The 13,522-nt window shown below is 56.2% G+C and overlaps 5 protein-coding genes across 5 annotated transcripts; 4 read left to right on the top strand and 1 right to left on the bottom strand.

Moving 5' to 3' along the window:
- Positions 1-1,549: 1,549 nt before the first annotated feature.
- Positions 1,550-1,810, bottom strand: LTR77_010420 (uncharacterized protein; the record flags this gene model as incomplete). Its single annotated transcript, XM_064807640.1, has 2 exons — positions 1,550-1,689; positions 1,738-1,810. 2 exons carry the CDS (start codon positions 1,808-1,810, stop codon positions 1,550-1,552), a joined length of 213 nt encoding a protein of 70 aa, XP_064654149.1.
- A 578-nt stretch (positions 1,811-2,388) lies between these two features.
- On the top strand, positions 2,389-4,871 carry LTR77_010419 (uncharacterized protein; the record flags this gene model as incomplete). Its single annotated transcript, XM_064807639.1, has 2 exons — positions 2,389-2,463; positions 2,526-4,871. 2 exons carry the CDS (start codon positions 2,389-2,391, stop codon positions 4,869-4,871), a joined length of 2,421 nt encoding a protein of 806 aa, XP_064654148.1.
- Positions 4,872-5,345: 474 nt separating this feature from the next.
- Positions 5,346-6,610, top strand: LTR77_010418 (uncharacterized protein; the record flags this gene model as incomplete). Its single annotated transcript, XM_064807638.1, has 3 exons — positions 5,346-5,625; positions 5,684-6,225; positions 6,284-6,610. 3 exons carry the CDS (start codon positions 5,346-5,348, stop codon positions 6,608-6,610), a joined length of 1,149 nt encoding a protein of 382 aa, XP_064654147.1.
- Positions 6,611-8,399: 1,789 nt separating this feature from the next.
- Positions 8,400-10,514, top strand: LTR77_010417 (uncharacterized protein; the record flags this gene model as incomplete). The annotated part of the gene is made up of 2 exons (XM_064807637.1): positions 8,400-8,623; positions 8,675-10,514. The coding sequence occupies 2 exons, from the start codon at positions 8,400-8,402 to the stop codon at positions 10,512-10,514; spliced, it is 2,064 nt and encodes a 687-aa protein (XP_064654146.1).
- Positions 10,515-12,103: 1,589 nt separating this feature from the next.
- On the top strand, positions 12,104-13,500 carry SWC4 (swr complex subunit; the record flags this gene model as incomplete). The annotated part of the gene is made up of 4 exons (XM_064807636.1): positions 12,104-12,673; positions 12,727-12,865; positions 13,047-13,167; positions 13,287-13,500. 4 exons carry the CDS (start codon positions 12,104-12,106, stop codon positions 13,498-13,500), a joined length of 1,044 nt encoding a protein of 347 aa, XP_064654145.1.
- Positions 13,501-13,522: the final 22 nt, after the last annotated feature.

Genomic DNA, 13,522 nt, shown 5'->3' with positions numbered 1-13,522 from the left:
GGGCATGCCTTGTGAGGTGCTCGTGTTGGCACCCACGCAAGACACTCGCGCCGTTGCCTGGTGGTTGGATCTTTCAGGCCTGAGTTACAAGAATTGCTTTACAGGTCACCAAACCGAAATTTAGCAATGAGATGAAGTTTCTCACCTGGCTGAACGCTCACCACGGACTGGACGCGATGGACTCAGGAGCAACAGCGGCCAAACGGGATGAGCGGCCTCCATGCCGAATTATAGAGCCAGGTTCATGTTCATGGCTCGTTCACACCACAGCATGTCGGCAGAAAACTCCTCGAACTTCTCCACATCTATGCACCACAATGTTGTGCCGACACCACGCGCTACGACATCAAGAGTGGCGATGTAGAGAGGACATCTGCAGTGAATCCAACGTTCCGGAGATCCCGATGAGCAAGCTCAAAATTCGAAGACACGTGGTATTGCCGACATTTACCCACATAAAACCTCTGTGAGCTATTCATGCGGCCAAGGCGCTTCTCAAGATTGGCGGGAGCAGTTGCAGTTCGCAAGTTTGCAGACGAGTCTGAGTTGAGGGCGCTCTCCGATGTTGGAGGTCGAACGGTTTCAGGATTCTGCTTTCTCCAACCTGACGGTAAGCCGCTGGCCTATACAACGGCCCTTTTGCCGCATGCTACCAACAGCTGCATAGAGTAGGTACCTGTGCGAGACAAAACTCCGGAAGGATGAGGACGAAGAGTGGTGTCATTGAAGAAGGTGCGAACGATATGCCACACAGCCCACCGTCCAGCATGGTTCAGTTGGGAGTACTGCTTTGCCTTTCTACTATTCGATTGCCTTCATTGCCCTCCTTGTCGTCTCTTACCTCGTGCAACGTCTGGCCGGCTCCGTTTACTTCCACTGCGGAGTGCTGATGCCTTTCCCCACTCAAATGCAGTGTGCAGTATTTTCCCGAACGCAGAGAAGGTGTTGTCCCCAACAATGGTTCGCTTCAGAGGTCGATGCTCATTCGATGGGAGATAGTTGCACAAACTGTGGGATTTCCTGGTCTGACGAAAGAGAGGTGTCTATTTCTAGCATCATCATCTACCCATAGCAAGCCTCCGGCTATACGGACTTAGACTCCTCTCGTCGCGCTTTACTGGCGCGCTCGCTTTGGCCTGAGGGTCTCCGCGCCTATCCCTGTAAGGGCTGCGTGATCGCGATCGGGAGTATCGTGTTCTCCGCGACTCCCCGCGACCTGTAGATCCACGCCATGGACTGCAAGACCGGCTTCGTCCGCCCCTTGCTCGAGATTTACTTGCTGAAGCTTTTGGCTCTTCACGAGCTGAGGTGCTTCGCTTAGGGCTGCTTCTCCGTCGTCGGGAGGCTGGCGGTGGCGATTGAGAGCGGTTGGTCGAGATTGTAGAGACTGAATCCGAACGAGAGCTGTACGAAGATGATCGAGAGCGTTTCTGTGGGAAATCTGTAGCTTCGTCTAGGCTGCGTTTCCGGCTGCTGCTCTTCTTCGTGGCGTCGTCCGACCTGGACGATGTGAGCATGCCGGTGAAATTGTAAATGAGGTTCCATGTACTTACTTCGCTGCCTCAGTCGTGGGGCTCGCCTCTGTGATCTTTGGCGCCAGCTTCGGGTTCAGCAGCTGTTGAGTTCGTGAGGGCCGTGATGTGTATGGTCGATCTTGCTGAGACGCCGTGCATTCGTAGCTGTAGTGTCCTGCGAAGTGTTAGCGGTGTCAATTCCGAACAGCTGAAGAGACTCTACCTTTCTTCAGGCACTTCTGACACAGTGTTGTCGCTGAAGCCTGTGATCTTCCTCCAGGCTTATATCGGTTCATGGTTGAGTTTGGGGAGGTGTATGCCCAGGACAGTGCTGCAAGCGAGTATCCTGTGGGAGACTGTGGGGATCTCTTTTCACAGCTGAATTTCTGTTCGGACTTATAGAGGCCAGCACGTCTATGTTTCTTTTGAAATGTTGTCGAGATGTAGAAAGGGACGCACGGGCCTATGCCAAGTATATCGGACACTAGCGTCGCTTCTTTTGCAACCTGAAGTCTTGCTGTTTGACACTTCACAGACCCAACCCCTCACCCCACCGCAGACCAGCGTCACCTTCGACATCACCTACTCCAAAACTACTGGGCTCCGAACACCTTACGAGCGACGACTTCGAAACGTCGCGCGCGCGAAAAGAGCCATTGAATATCGCGCACTCGGCTTCAATGTGCAACCTGCAGGATGTCCAGTTCTGCCGTGGTGGTGTCGACGATTTCCCTTGAGCCGCCCGTTTCCTGAGAACTTTCCGGTAGACTTCAATCAGTTCTTCACCGTCCGGCAAGCTTGATTGCTCGCCGCCTCAGGAAACAGCGGCTCTTGGGTTCGTCACTCCTTTGAACTCATATCTCTCTGTTCCGCAATGGACAACGTTGGACTTGGTACTATGGCATCGGCATTTCCAGGCGCAACTTCGCAAAGACCCTCATACTCGAAGGTGAACATGCGTCCGATCATTGAGCGAGGATGCTACATGCCATGTACTGACTTCCCTCGCAGATCGCAGCAGCTGGACTTCAGCCGCCAAGCTCACAGCATACTCCAAACACCACAGCACACACAGAGCAATCCGAAGTAATTTCATCGCCGCAACAAGGCGTCCATTCTGTCTCTCCTTCAAGCGATTTTGTCGCGCAAACTTTCACACCCAAGCAGAAAAAGCTGGTAGCAATGGCTTCAAAGGACTCGAAAGAGGTTGGCAATGACAGCATATCGGGTCCACAGGTCCACATTCACAGCGCAGACTCTCCGTCCCCGTCGGATCAGGAATCACGTGCGCCGGAGGGTATGCTTGTACCTGGTGGAGCGGATGAGGCTGGAACTCAAGTGTCGTCTTCGAGCGGATCTGGCAAGCCACCGAGTTTGGACGGAAAGAGTGTCACGTCGGGTACGACGTTTGCACTCGACGAGAAAGAGTCTTTGCGCCCTGACGACAGTGCCAGTGTGAAGGCCACCGAGGACGAAGAGTATTATGCTCCTCCCAGTTCTGGTCTGCCTTCACGAACTGGTTCGGACGACGGTGCCAGGGCCTTCCGCGATCAACTGAGGGAAATCTCATCCATACAGCCGTCCCCACATCACACCGGCGGAGCGCAGGCACTCAGCCGACCCGGCCACCCGCCACAATGCGTTCTCTATGTGCCACCGTCAGGCTCAGGGGTGGGGGTCGTTCCTAGAGCTACACCTGCCAACGATGCACCGAGCGAGCGAAAGCAGACAAACCCTGATCCAAAGCTCTTGGAAGCGCTAGAAAGTCCAAAAGACCGCATCATGGTACTCAAGCTCGAGCAGGACCTTGTCGACTTCGTCAAGGATGGGACAGAGTCGTCTCTGATGTTGCCTCAAACCAATGCATTTTATCGGATGCTTGCGCACAAACTCGCGGAGTATTACATGCTGGGGCACCTTTCCGATGAATCTAATTCGGCGGTGCGCATCTTCAAAGCTCCAGGACACCAGCTGCTACCTGCACCCTTGACGGGCATCGCGACCCCTTCCACCGCTGCTAGTACGCCGCCACCTGCTCCTCCCCAGATGAAGATCTTGCGTCGAGGCATGAAGGTTGATGGGCCAACGATTGCGAACGGCTCGAACTCACCGTCGAAGACTGCGTCAGAGAGTGGAGAGGATGGCAACGACGAGCGAAAGCCAAAGCTGCCAGTCTCGCGCGAAGAACGTGAAGCCAAGTATGAGGAAGCACGCAAGCGCATTATGGGTTCGGCGAAGCCAACCGGCTCACCCGACGCTGCGCTGCAGAACGAAGATTCGCGTTCAAGCTCTGCTGCTGGAAAGAAAGCCTTCAGGAAGAAGCAGCGAGCCGACAGTGACGACGATTTCGAAGCAAGATCAGCGTACAGCGCGTACTATCCTGCTCCTTACACGCCAACTGCGCCAGGGCAGGGGTTTGCATACCCGAACATCGTCAACTCTCAACCTCAGCAGTACCCGCCAACGCCGTACGGCGTTACGCCGGCAACGCAAAGCTACTCGTCTTACGGAGCTCAAGGTACCAATACCTGGACGTCGACTCATTCCAATGGCGCTCAGAGTAATGCTCCATGGACACAGAACCAGCAATCCAGCTTCGACCTCTTCCCGGACTTTCAGCGTGCCATGACGTTGCAGCAGTCGCCAATGGCCGCCCAAAGCCCTGGCATGCAGCATCGTTCCGCAGCAGCCTGGGGGCAACAATTTGGCGGATACCAACCCGAAAGGCCACAGCAAACGCATGGTACGGTTGGGCAACCGCCACAATCTGGCCTGCACTACCCTCAAGGATACCCTCGCCCTCAGCAGCCCATTCCAGGCACATTCAATCAGTTCCAGTCTTATCCCTATGGACAGCTGCCCAGCCAGACAGTGCCTGGTCGCATGCCTAGCAAGCTCGAACACCCACTGCCAGGCAGCTACAAGAGCAAGCACTTCAACCCGCAAAGCCAAACCTTCGTTCCAAACCACACAACTGTCAACAACCCACGACAGGTGATGCCGCAAATGCCGCAAATGCCACAAATGCCTCAAATGCAGCAGATGTCGCAAGCGCATGGTGGTGAGATGAGCTGGTCGCCATACAACTCGGCCTGGCAGCCTCAGAGGCAGAACTCGAACCAGTCGTACAACCCTCCCATGGCTTCGCCGCACCCACCTGCCATGTCCGCAGTGCCGCATCGCAACTCGAGCCAGCCAATGGTCCATCCATTGCCGCAGCCCGTGTTTCCACGCCAGCCGTCACCGAATCTGCCTCTCCCGCCGAAGCCTATAGAGCAAGGCCACAGCAGCATCTCGAAATGGGGCACGCCCGCGTCTCTTCCTGCGAAGCCACCGCCCCCGGCGTCAGCGTATTGACATGATGGTCAATCATACGGAGGACAAGCCTCATGCGACAACACTTGAAGCGTGCGATTCACGCCTTGTGCTCGAGTAGTGGCCAGGAGAAGCGCTGGTACTCTCTGCAACTGCGTGTTCAATGATCACGTACTGACAAGTAGCAGCTTTACGAGTAATGAGTTCGAATTCAATTGCTTCTAACTCTTTTTCTTTACTCGTGTGTTTTGCATTCTCGCAGTGGTATCCGCCAAGAGCCGCTGTTCCATTGTTTCACTCAGAATCCTTCAGCCCTCCAACAACATTCCTTCCACTCCAGGATTGCTCCGTCGACCATGCCGTAGGATGAAGGAGACAGATAGGACTCGTCAGAAAGCAAGAATAGTCAACGGCTAGCTTAAGGCTTTTCACGGTTCAAGTATATGAGGTAAGTACTGATTCTTTCGTCACGTTTGGTTCATTTTCTCCTCTCCATCCGTGAAATGACCTATGGCCATGTCGAGCACAACAACATTGACCGAACAACCTACAACGAATGGTGTGAAGCCTGCTATGAATGGCGAACACTCTACGACGAGCGGCGAGCACTTTGAGACGAATGGCGCTGCAACAACTTCGAACCACAGAGAGCCCATGAAGCTGTCGGGTGCATTGGACGGGATCAAGTCCTTTGACGTGACACCGATGATCGGACGAGAGTTCCCGACAGCGAGTCTGAAAGAATGGCTCTACTCGCCCAACTCGGACGAGCTCATTCGCGATCTTGCCATCACCAGTACGCACCGTTGCCCTGTTTATCAATTTTGCGGACCGTGGACTAACGTATAGACCAGTCTCCCGCCGCGGTGTCGTCTTCTTCAGAGCACAAGACGGCATGACTAATGAAGACCAGAAGCGCCTCGCGCAGAAGATCGGTGAACTGGCCGGCAAGCCTGCCACGTCCAAACTGCACATCCACCCTTTCTCCAACTTCAACGGCACGCCGGAGGACAAGGATAACCAGATCAGCGTCATCAGTAACAACGGCTTCAAGGGACCGTACAAGCCTTCCGCTGCACTGGAGATCAAGCAGACACAGAAGGACGGCTGGCATTCCGACATCACCTTCGAGAAAGTCCCCTCGGATTACTGCATCCTGCGCCTGACTGAAGTGCCCGAGACAGGTGGTGACACCATGTGGGCGTCCGGCTACGAGGTCTACGACCGCATCTCACCCGCCTACCAGCAATTTCTGGAGAAGCTCACCGCAACCTACGCACAACCTGTCTTCCAGCGAGGAGCCAACGGCGCCGCTTCCAATCTCTACACCGACGAGCGCGGCGCCCCTGAGAACGTAGGCGATGGCCTCACAGCCATCCACCCTGTCGTGCGCACGGTAAGAAACCCACCAACAAACCCCTCCAACGCCATCGACATCGACTAACAGTCACCAGAACCCCGTCACAGGCTGGAAATCCATCTACCCCATCGGCTACCACGCGCGCCGCATCAACGAAGTCAGCGAGGACGAAAGCCGCCACCTGCTCGACTGGTTCACACGTCTGGTCGTGGAGAACCACGACCTGCAGGTGCGGCATCGGTGGCAGAATAAGAACGACGTGGCGATCTGGGATAATCGCAGCGTGTACCATACCCCGACGTTCGATACGGAGGCGCCGCGGACGGGGCATCGGGCGGTGAGTCTGGGGGAGAGGCCGTATCTTGATAAGGGGAGTTGTGGGCGGAGGGCGGGGTTGAAGGCGGAGGGGGCGATGTGGTAGGGTTGTATGCGTTTGGAGGCCGACACTGCGATGAACGTTCGAATTCACAGGTTCAGATCGTACACGTCGTCTCCTTCTGAGCCTCTAGAGCCATTCGCGACGTGGCATCGACGAAGTAAGGAGTAACGAGAAGTATTGATACTAGCCCGGTTCATATCGAGACGATCAAGGCAACACCTAGAATCGGTTCAAGCTTCAGACGTTTCTGCCACCCCAGCCCACGGAAGGAGAATTGGCTTGTTTTATCCAGGCGGATCTTGAGGTCGTTGTGTTGACGAGCAGGAACTGTAGGCATGCTTGCTTCAAGAAGCAGAAGGAGTTTGGAAAGAACGTCGATTGGATGAGAGCGCACGTACGAGGCTGTTGGCTTTTACCTTCCGTCACCAGTATTGACCGCAGCAACGAGTCCGACTCTCACGACATGAGGCGCAGGATAAGTCGTTGTGCAGTGCTTGGAAACGGGCTGCAGAGACCACCGTGAAGAAACGGAATGAATACCTACTCCGCGCATGTGTCCTACTCCGCAAAGTCGATGAGATGATGGCACAGTGAATATACGGGCCACTTAGATCGTTCGCTCGTTTGTGATGCCGCTCTCGCAGACTCTAACTTGTTCTAGGGATCAGGATGCAGCCAAAGAGAAAGCCGAAGGATCGCGCGTTCGTCAAGTGCGGTTGAAGCTAAAGCTGGACGGTGCGATGTCTTGCCATGGCGAATGCTGTTGTCGCTGTAAGGTAGAAGACCGCCGTGACCGCCTACAACAGGAGTTCAATGATATCTCTCGCTGTCATAAAGGCGGAGAGTTGAGCAGCGGAAGGCCCGCGGTACCCACCTAAAGGAACCGGCGGAGATTACTTCGATGAAAATCCCTGCCCAAAGCGGGTTGTATCCTTTCCGCTATCGAAGTCCTTTACAGCGGCAACCTGGTAAAAGGATGGAACGAAGATACAGAAAAGGCAGCGCGAAGTAGAGAAGAAATATTGAAATATTGGAAGCGCGCTGACAGTCCAATGGCTTGCTTCTGTCGCTTTGGAGCTCCTGAAGAGTGGGTTGGACAGTTGGACAGGACGGTAGTGTCGTGCATAGGGCTAGCAGATTGACGATTCGATTGGCCGATGGCATTGTGTTCCTGCAGTAGTCGCGCTGACATGGGACGGCAATGGCATCCAGGAGGAGAGGCCTTCTTCTGCTGTTCGTGCGCGCGTGTAGCGATACCGACTCCCAAGCACGACATGTCCACAACGGTAAGTGGCGTAGATGTCAACGTCGCACCGTGAAATTGGGGGCCCCTGTCGCTGTGGGAAATGGGATGGAGGGCGGGAGAAGACGAAGGTGAAGCGGCCAGTCGCCGGCGTGGCTTGAACTCTGTTTTGGCGCGTCTGTGCGCAACGAGCGAGCGAGCGTTCACCCTGAACGCTTAACGCCCTCTTCTTCACCGTCCACCTGATTCACCTCCAAGACAGGCCAGGCCCGCTCGTATTTGGTGGTGTTGTTCATTCTTTCAAAGCCTGTCCTTAGGCGTGCCGCTCATTCATGGGTTCATACTGACCGCAGTCACTCGTTGTACATACCACCACCGCTACAGCATTAATCACCCGCGCCTCGTCCATTCAAACCACACGCGAGCCTCCTGAAACACCAGCAGCGAGGAGAAGCTTCTGTGACAGCATCTGACTCCACCGACCTGTCATCCAAGACACCAACACCTCCGCAGTCCGAGGCAACCTGGGGAAGACATTGTCCTAGACAGATCGCGCAGTCAGCGGTCTCGTTCCGGACTCTGAAGAGAATGAAACTCCCCTTTGCGTTGGGAGGCGAGCAGCAGTATACGCGGAGGGACAACAGCGTTCTTGAAGATGGCTTCCGATATGGTACGAAAGTGGTGGAGAAGATGACAAGAACAATGGTCGCGAGATCGGAGAGCACGTGCAAGCCGGGCGACGACAGCGCCATTTGCGAGAAGCCAGTGAGCGATACCAGTAGCTCAACGCTGCCGATCGTTCTTGGTGCAGTGTAAGTGTTGCGAGCCCTCCAATCCGAGAAGCAGTTCTGACGTGCTTGTAGCATCCCCATAACCTGCGCGCTCTGCGTATTCGTATATCTTCACCGACGGAACAAGAAGAAGCAAGCCCTGGAAGATGCCAACGACCCTCACAAGTCTCTGGACTTTGGAGTCGAGTTCACCGGCCAGCCGAAGAACAAGCGCGGCGTGACGAGCAAGAAAGGTGGCGAAGTGCCTGAGATGACCATTACAGACCTTGGACCGGACCCGATGCGGCCCAACCGAGCAGTGCGTGGCATGTCTATGGACTTCGACAGCAACCCATACCTACTGCCTGCGGGCCTGCACGGCTCGCGCGAGTCTCTTCACAGCATGTCACGCTCAATGGCCGATGAACACGATCCCTACCGACCTGTCACCTTCGTGCGGAGTTCAAACGAGACCTCGCGTTCTCCCAGACTCTTCCGCGAGAATGGATCCATGTACTCTTCCGCCTCGACCGTGCAGACCGGCAACGAAAAGTCGAGCCTGGTGGCGAATGCTCAGCGCATGTCGCAGTCCTTCCCAAAGCGTGGCGACTCAATGTCCACCTCAAGTCCCTCAGACGAAAACCCTACTCGCGAGCTCCACAGTGCTCTCCGTGGTGCCACTCCCAGCCGAAAGACGAGCCTGGGCTCGACAAGCCAGAACCTGGCCGACATCTCTGAGAGCAATCCTCCGCCTCGGAACAACTCACAAAAGGGGCCTCCGCCACCTCTCCCGCCACTGCCAGCTGAGCACTATGAGCGGACAGCGTCCCCAACGGACTCATCAAGTCGACCTCCACGCAAGGCATCATTAGCTGCCGCCGCGCTGGCTCCGATCGATGTTCGAGCAAGCGACTCCAGCTTCTACGGCGATGATGTGCCAGCAGTAGCCCCACCACCGCCGCGGGTGGTGGAGCCTGGGCAGGAAGACTATGACATCGATCCAGCCCAGATCTACACTGGCCGTTTCTCAATCGATGGTACCGCGCCCTCTCAACAATTCCCAGTCCAGGACAACCGGATGTCGGTCATGGGCCTGAGGCCTCTTCCGCCAGCCGCGGAGCAGCAGGAAAACGCAGAGCAGCGCGCTAATCGGATAAGATCCTTTTACAAAGAGTACTTTGACGACAGCCGCCCGAACCCACAGCAAGGCGTCTACGAAGACTATGACCCTCAGTACCTCGATGCTGCCGTTTACGACCCAGAGACTGGCGACTACCTCGTACCGCAGGCTCCATTCGCACAGCCCATGGGCCGTCGCGCCATGACTCCTCCACCACGCGGCGCTGCGCACTTTGGTGGTCCCGATCACAGCCGTCACTTCTCAACCATGTCTGGCGGACGTGGTCCCCCTCGTGGACGCCCTGCGCAGCGCGCGCCGAAGAAGCAACTGCCGCCACCCAAAGATCTCAAGTCCCTCCCCACGCCGTACATGCTCCGCGAAGACACCGCGTTGATCATGAACCCCATCGACTTCGCTCCACCAACCTCTTTCCGCGAACACCAGAACGGCCGTCGTCCGGATAGCCCTGCAGGTATCGCGCGTCCTTACTCGCCTGCGGTCAAGGCCTACTCGCCGCTCGTGCCCGCCTTCGACGACCTCAGCGCCATGCCCTCACCCCACCACCTGCGCAAGAGCGGCACATTCACGTCTCTGGACTTTGCGCCCATGCCGCGCTTCCGTGGCCAAGAAGGCAGCGGAGCCAGCGACGCTGGCAGCATACGCAGCGCGCGGAGCGGCATCTCTGCGATGCAGATGGATGCTGTCCGCGCCGGAGCGTATCGCGTGAGCAGGATCCCGAAGGAGTATGTGACGAGCCGGGACGATTTGGCCGGGCAGTTGAGGCCGAAGATGAACTTGATCAGTCCGGCATAGTATGCTTGACTCTGCGTCATGCGTTCTAGGAGAGATGGGCTTTTCTACAGGCTGGGATACATACGGTGACTTTATTCAATCGTTCTTTCGAAGCGCAAGCGGCATGATCTCGAGGCGCGCTGACGGCTGGCTGGTTGCAAGGCGGGCGTTCTTATCATAAAGGGCAGATAATGTTTCTGGAGAAGTATTATACGGACGGATGGACAGATGGGCAGCGGCGATGGGGACGGGACTTTAGCTTCGATGGAGAGTTGGTGCCACGAGCAATGCACTTGTAGATACTAGGTATGGACGCTTATGAAGGAAACCTTCCTCCTGCATGCCTCACCTTCCATCAATTAGATGCAACGCCCTTGCCTGTGGTACTGGGAGTGTTTATCGTGTTCTTGTCAATCACTTCCAATCCATCGTTCACTTCTTCCATCATCATCATCATCATCATCACCATCATCAATCACATCCATTAGCATACTTAACCAATCATTCATCCACCAACCCATTCACTCAACCCCATCAATCACCAGCAATGTCTGGTCTCGAGCTGTAAGTGATCGTTTCTCTCCCCCTTCTCCGGCGTCCCAACTCCCCTCAATACCCTCTTCGACCCCCAAACCTCCTCGCCGTCCCATCTCGATGTTCGAGAAATCCGTACTGTCCTGCCCCCCTCTCCGGCATCCCAACCCTTCTCACCCCTCCCTCCCGCCCCCTAATCTCCTCAACAGTCCCTTCCGATGCTCGAGAACGCCTTGGCTATTCCCCCTTCTCCGGCATCCCAACCCCCAATCCCCTCCTCTCCCACCCCCAAACCCACTCACCACCTCCTCCCGATGCTCGAGAACGCCCGTAGTGATCTCTGTGTACGTAGCTTCCTCCCCCCCGTCCTTACCGTCGGAGCCATCTGCTTCGCCAACTGCATCGACCGCTACTACGCCCGCAAGGCCCTGCGGCCCCGCCCGGTCGGGGTGCTGCGCAATCGGGTGCGCGGGGCCTTCGGGCAGAAGGCGAAGAAGTATCGGCAGTAAGTTGCGCTTTTTTCTTTTGGATACCCCCTTCTCCGAGACGAAAACAACCTGGAAGAAGCTCTGCGGCATGCTGAGCTGCTCTCGGCTGGACATGGCCTTCGAGAAGCCAGCCTGACCTCGTGGTCGATGCCGCCTTCTCCCAGACTGAGATCGAGTGCTATGCGGCATGCTGGGCCTACTTCAGCTGGTTGTCGACTTCGAGAGGCCTGCTTACCTTTCTCATCACACTCTGTTCTCCGAGACAGCATGAACGGCTTCGCACCATGCTGAGCCTTTTTGGCGGGCTTTCGATACTCGAGAAGGCGACATGCCGTCATCCGAGACACCTGGAGGCCTCACTCACTAGTCGTCTTCTCCGACACAGCATCTCGTGCTGTCAGGCCTGTTCTTACATTTTCAAGTTCATTCTCATCTCGGAGAACGTTGCTAACTGCCCCGCGATTTTAAGGCCAAGGCCGAAGCCAAGCGCGGCCGCACGGCCACCGCCACCACCACCCGCGCCACAGCACTCGCCGGAGGACCTCCTCGACCTCCTCTCTCGGCTGGAGAGACTGGCCGAAACCATCCATGGCCTCCATGAAGGGAGCGCGGCGGCGACCCGCGTCGTGGAGAACCACCACCACTACTACAACACGCCCAGGCCGGCGGTGGGAGCGGGTCGACACCCGGGGGAACGAGCGAGCCTCTGATTTCACTCACTACAACACCAAACCTGAGATACCGACCTACGACGACGCCACCTATGAACAACACCTCACTCACCCTCACTGGACGAAGGGCGAGACAGACTACCTCCTCGAAACCTACCTCGAAAGCAACGGCAAATGGCCCGTCATCATCGATCGTTACTCCTACCCGGAAGGCTCGAATCGCTCGATGGAAGAGCTCAAATCCCGATTCTACCAGATCTCCGCCACCATCCTACAACTCCGAACGCCCATCACCTCCATGACTGCGCCAGAGTACAGCCTCTACGAAACTCTATCAAACTTCAATCCGAAGCAGGAAGCCTCCCGCAAGCAGCTCGCAGAGGGACACCTCTCCCGGCCACAGAACGAGGTCGATGAGGAGGGTGTGCTTTTGAGCGAACTGCAGCGCATCATGTTGAATCAGGCCACGCTCGACAATGAGCGCGAGGTGAGCTATGCCACTCCTCCGTTCTGCCATCCACATCACTGACCGTACTACAGGAGCTCCGTCGCCGCCTGGACTACCCAAGAGCCAACACGAACGGCTACCAGTACACCTCATCCCAAGCACTCACGGGACTATGGCAGCAGCTGCTCGCCGCAGATCGCATGAAGAAGAATCAGCGACTGAGAGCAACAGGTATGACCCCCTCCCTCCAAACCTTCCCTTCGCCCGAACACTAACAACTCCACGGGCCACCCGCAGTACGATGGAATGCCCAACAACGGCTCCACGTCCGCACGCCCCAGAGACTCCAACGCCGGTTTACAAGACCAGAACATACCCGGCCGCCGCGCGACTCGCGACTCACTCCCATCAGCAACGCCCGGCAACAGCCTGCCGGTCGATCTATCAGACGAAGACATGCTCCGCCTTGGAGTCGTGCAGAGCCAGGACAAGCTGCCGAGTGGGATTACGTTCGCCAGCGACAAGCTTTCAAAGTAAGTCAAGCACATCTTCTCCGAAACGTGATCAACGCCTATGCAGCTGCACGACATGATACCACATTGTCACCCCGTTCCGAAGCTCGAGACATTTGCTGACCACACTTGTGTTCTAGGCCACGCATCGCCAAATCGACAATCCAAACGGATAAGATCGCCGCGATCCTACAGCATGCCGGAGTACCAGATCTCATCCCACTACCAACTCCCGCAGTGGTGGAGCAGTTTGATGCCGTCATGAGCAAGGTGCACGCATTGCTAGACTTGCGCAAAGTGGGAGAAAGGGAAGCACAGGAGATCAGAGTGCGTGAGGCTGAGGCACAGTCATGACCTACTGCTATTCAACACATGT

Source organism: Saxophila tyrrhenica (genome assembly GCF_035928015.1).
Source record: "Saxophila tyrrhenica strain CCFEE 5935 chromosome Unknown scaffold_23, whole genome shotgun sequence".
Classification (NCBI taxonomy): domain Eukaryota; kingdom Fungi; phylum Ascomycota; class Dothideomycetes; order Mycosphaerellales; family Extremaceae; genus Saxophila; species Saxophila tyrrhenica.
This window is presented reverse-complemented; position numbering and strand designations above follow the sequence as displayed.